Source organism: Charadrius vociferus, unplaced genomic scaffold (assembly GCF_000708025.1).
Source record: "Charadrius vociferus isolate BGI_N301 unplaced genomic scaffold, ASM70802v2 scaffold78, whole genome shotgun sequence".
NCBI lineage: Eukaryota > Metazoa > Chordata > Aves > Charadriiformes > Charadriidae > Charadrius > Charadrius vociferus.
This window is the reverse complement of record NW_009649927.1, coordinates 1001598-1006080: the sequence shown is the minus strand read 5'-3', so window position 1 is coordinate 1006080 and position 4483 is coordinate 1001598. Positions and strand designations below refer to the sequence as shown.

Below are 4483 nucleotides of genomic sequence, written 5' to 3'. Positions count from 1 at the left end.
GCCCCCCCCCCCCTGCCACTGTCGGCAAAGGAGGCAGCGGCCAGCGAGGAGGGGCGGCAGCGCACCCTCACCACCCTCCTGGAGAAGGTGGAGGGCTGCCGCGACCTTCTGCCCGAGAGCCCCGGCAAGTACCTGGTCTACAACGGGGACCTGGTGGAGTACGACGCCGACCACATGGCGCAGATCCAGCGGGTCCATGCCTTCCTCATGAACGACTGCCTGCTCGTGGCCACCGCCCTGCCCAACCGCCGCGGCGCCTACCGCTACGATGCCCTCTACCCCCTCGATGGGCTGGCCGTGGTCAATGTCAAGGACAACCCCCCCATGAAGGACATGTTCAAGCTGCTCATGTTCCCCGAGAGCCGCATCTTCCAGGCTGAGAATGCCAAGATCAAGAAGGAGTGGCTGGAGGTGCTGGAGGAGACCAAGCGCAACCGAGCCCTCAGCGAGAAGCGACGCCTGGAGCAGGAGGCCCTGCCCCGGCCTGCCCCCACGCCCCCTGAGTCCACCAACCCGTTCGAGGACGATGAAGACGAGGAGGAGGAAGAGCCCTCTGCTGAGGAGGAGGTGGTCGACCTCTCACTTGAGTGGATCCAGGAGCTGCCTGAGGACCTGGACGTCTGCATCGCTCAGCGGGACTTCGAGGGGGCAGTGGACCTCTTGGATAAACTCAACGAGTACCTGGGGGACAAGCCCATGAGCCAGCCTGTGAAGGAGCTGCGGGCCAAGGTGGATGAGCGGGTCCGGCAACTTACGGACGTGCTGGTGTTTGAGCTGTCTCCAGACCGCTCGCTGCGGGGAGGGCCGCGGGCCACCCGCCGAGCTGTGTCCCAGCTCATTCGTTTGGGCCAGTCCACCAAAGCATGTGAGCTCTTCCTGAAGAACCGGGCAGCCGCAGTGCAGACAGCCATCCGACAGCTGCGCATCGAGGGCGCCACGCTGCTCTACATCCACAAGCTCTGCCATGTCTTCTTCACCAGTCTTCTCGAGACGGCAAGAGAGTTTGAGACGGACTTCGCTGGTAACAATGGCTGCTACTCGGCCTTCGTTGTCTGGGCCCGCTCTTTTTTTTGTAGATGCCTTCAGTAAGCAAGTATTTGATAGTAAAGAGAGCTTGTCGACTGCAGCAGAGTGCGTCAAGGTAAGAGGGTCCAAAGAGGGTGGTGTGATGTGATGGCCAAAACAAAGGCTGCAAAGCTTGTAAATCCTCTTTTCTAACCCTAGGTAAGTTGTTGGTTCTTGAGTGGGTCTCCAGAGAGGTTTCATGCATTGAAAGGTTAATATTCATTTGAGGTTGGTTTGGTTTTTTTTTCAGTTTAACAGACAAAAACATTAAGATGAAAATACACAGCAAGAAGAACCCCGCCTTTATCAGAAATGCAAAATGTGTTTGTTCTTAGTTTTCTGTTAACCAGTAGGAGTCGTAAAATTTACATAAGCTACATCTGAATGATGAGTATTTTGAAGACTTTTGTTTGTTTTCCAAGCCTGTCCTGGACTACATTTCCATAATTTTCTGCAAGACTAACTTTCTCAGGTTATGGTTTCTTTCAGCTCCTGTGGGGAGGGTGTGTGTGTGTGTTGGGGGGGTGGGGGTGGTTATAGTGTAATTGTCCACAGTATTTTTGACAGGCAGGGTTTATCTTTCAGTTATTCATTTCTCATTAATAAGGAATTTCTTAAAGCAGGAGAAATAAGTGAAGCATGACTGATGCTTCCCTGTTTTCTGAGAATGATAAATTTGGTAAATGTGTAAGATGTAAAGGGGGCCTGCACACTAGTAACACCCTTCACTTTTCATTGATACCCAAGGTAGCTAAAGAGCACTGCAAGCAGCTTAGCGAGATTGGACTGGATCTCACCTTCATCATTCATGCCCTTCTGGTGAAGGATATCAAAGGTGCTTTACAGAGCTACAAGGATATCATCATCGAGGCCACCAAGCACCGCAACTCTGAGGAGATGTGGAGAAAGATGAACCTAATGACTCCAGAGGCACTGGGTAAACTCAGGGAGGAGATGAGGAGCTGTGGGGTGGGCAATTTTGACCAATACACAGGTGATGACTGCTGGGTCAACCTTAGCTATACTGTAGTAGCTTTCACTAAGCAGACTATGGCCTTCTTGGAGGAAGCGTTAAAGCTTTACTTTCCAGAGCTGCACATGGTTCTTTTAGAGAGTCTCGTGGAAATCATCCTGGTGGCTGTCCAGCATGTTGATTACAGTTTACGATGTGAACAGGACCCTGAGAAGAAAGCCTTCATTAGGCAGAATGCATCCTTCTTGTATGAAACTGTCCTTCCTGTTGTGGAAAAAAGATTTGAGGAAGGAGTTGGAAAGCCTGCCAAGCAGCTACAGGATCTGAGAAATGCTTCGAGATTGATGCGTGTAAATCCGGAAAGTACCACCTCTGTGGTGTGAAGTGACCTAACTGTTCTTATGAACAGAGAGTGAAAGCACTTACTGAAAATGTTGTACATTGGATTTATGAACTAAATGTTTGGGTTTTTTTGAGTCCCTGAAAAATGCAGAGGTCTTACTGCTGCATTCCAGAAGCTCACGACTTACAATCAAAGCCTGCAAGGGTGCAATGCTTTTCTGGGTGGATTAGGGGTAGGGGTGCGAGAAGTAAGGTCAAGGTCCCATGTCCTTGGACAGCATATTGTGTAAGAATGGCTTGTGTAGTGTTTGTGACTTGGGAAATACTATAATATATAACTTTTGGGCAAATGTTTGTGAAAGTCTTAAATATACATGCACCATATGGCAGGAAGAGATCACTTCTCATCACATCACCATAGGAATTCTTTTTCGAGGCAGTGTTCTGGTGGGAGGGGAAGTGCTGAAACACTCCCAGGGTGTGGTATTTGGTGGGGCACATCCACCATCCAGTTGTGACTCAGCACTGAAGATAAACAACGTGGATTTGCACAGTCTGATTTGTTTGGTAGCAAAGCAGACTTTTCATTTTCTCCAACATTCAAATACTCTTTGTTCATTTCAGAGACAGATCTAAATTAAAAATATTTTTTCTATAGGTATTTGTGTTTGGGGGAAGGGGCTTCTTCTATTTAATAAGCTGTCACTTTGGCTTAAATTACAGCTTTCTGAAAACAAATCTTCTCCTGTCAGAAACATTGGTTCCCTTTGGAGAAGAAGTGAGAATAATTTTCTTCTGTTCCCCTTTGTCTTCCCCTTCCTGTTTTTCTCATGGACTTCATTGGGGTCAAGTCCATTTGGTGAAATATGCAGTCTTGCTTAAGGTGCTGCCATAAATGCATTATGGGCCATTACCTACTGGTAGAAACCATAGTGAAGTGGCATAAACGCTCTTGAGGTGTGCAGGGCAGGGAGAGGGTCTGAAGGTACTGTTCCATTTGGAAGAAACAGAATGCTAGTTTTACTGTACGGAACCAGCACAGGATGAAGAGATGATGTGAGCCTTTTTGTAAATGATGTGATCTTCAAAATACACACTCTGTCTCTCCTGCAAATATTAGTATAGTTTCCTGTAATACAGCAATAACCAAGATGTTCTATCCTTTTTCTTTTTCTTTTTCTTTTTTTTTTTTTTTTGCAGAAAACACAAGGACTGTATTTGGCTGGGAACTCTAATGTAGATGGGGGAAGTTTATGCAAGGGCTTGTATGTTTGGATTCAGTGGTGATGGCTATCTCGTTCCATATGTGTCTGTGAAATAAAATAAGCCAAGTCTTGTGTAAAGGCTGGCTTTAGAAAGCTGTCAGCATCATCTTCTAAGCTGTGTAAACTTCTTCCCTTTCAGTGCAGACTTTCTTAGTTGTGCGAAAATCATGTTACAGATAAGTAACCTTGTATTAGATTCTCAACAAGTGTTCTTAACTGGAATAACTGAGTATCCTATTCCTCTTGCACTTTCAAATGAAGACTTTTGCAATTTGTATCATGGTAACAAATGCCTTGTGACTGCCTGAACAAACAAAAGATGCCACTGGTAAAACATTCTGCATAACTGCTTATACTGGAGCTTCGGGATTTCTCCCTATTTTTGCAGTGCTAGTTCAACGCAGTTTTCACTTTAGTGGCTGTTTTTCATTCTCTTGCTGTTTTGATGCCTTTTGAACTTTCAGATTTTGCAAAGCACCCCACTGTCTCTGCTCACTTGCTGTCCAGTGTTTGGACCTTTTGATAGCAAATCAGAAAAAACACCCTACAAAATGGTTTTAAAGGGTAACTCATTTCTTGTGGCTAAAACTGATTGAAAACCAATGAAGTAGCTATAGTTTTATTTTAAGGTATAGGCACAGTGAGAATTAGAACATGTATGAACATGTAATGTCCAAGAGAGAGCCACATGGTTGTTATTTCACTGTGGACCATTTTTGATAGCAGAACCTGGTGAAGGATATCAAAGTAATATATTCTCTGTCATCTGTTTAAAGTGGGCAAAGGCAGTAACCTGGCCTTACATAGTCTGAGAAATACGTTCAAGTGGATTATAAGT

General features: G+C 46.1%; 1 protein-coding gene across 1 annotated transcript; it reads left to right on the top strand.

Moving 5' to 3' along the window:
• Nucleotides 1–6: 6 nt before the first annotated feature.
• EXOC8 (exocyst complex component 8) lies at nucleotides 7–2777 on the top strand. The gene is given in 3 exon segments (XM_009891143.1): nucleotides 7–1064; nucleotides 1066–1141; nucleotides 1813–2777. Coding segments are annotated over 3 exon segments (1575 nt in total). The 5' UTR covers nucleotides 7–174; the 3' UTR covers nucleotides 2422–2777.
• The last annotated feature ends 1706 nt before the right edge of the window (nucleotides 2778–4483 follow it).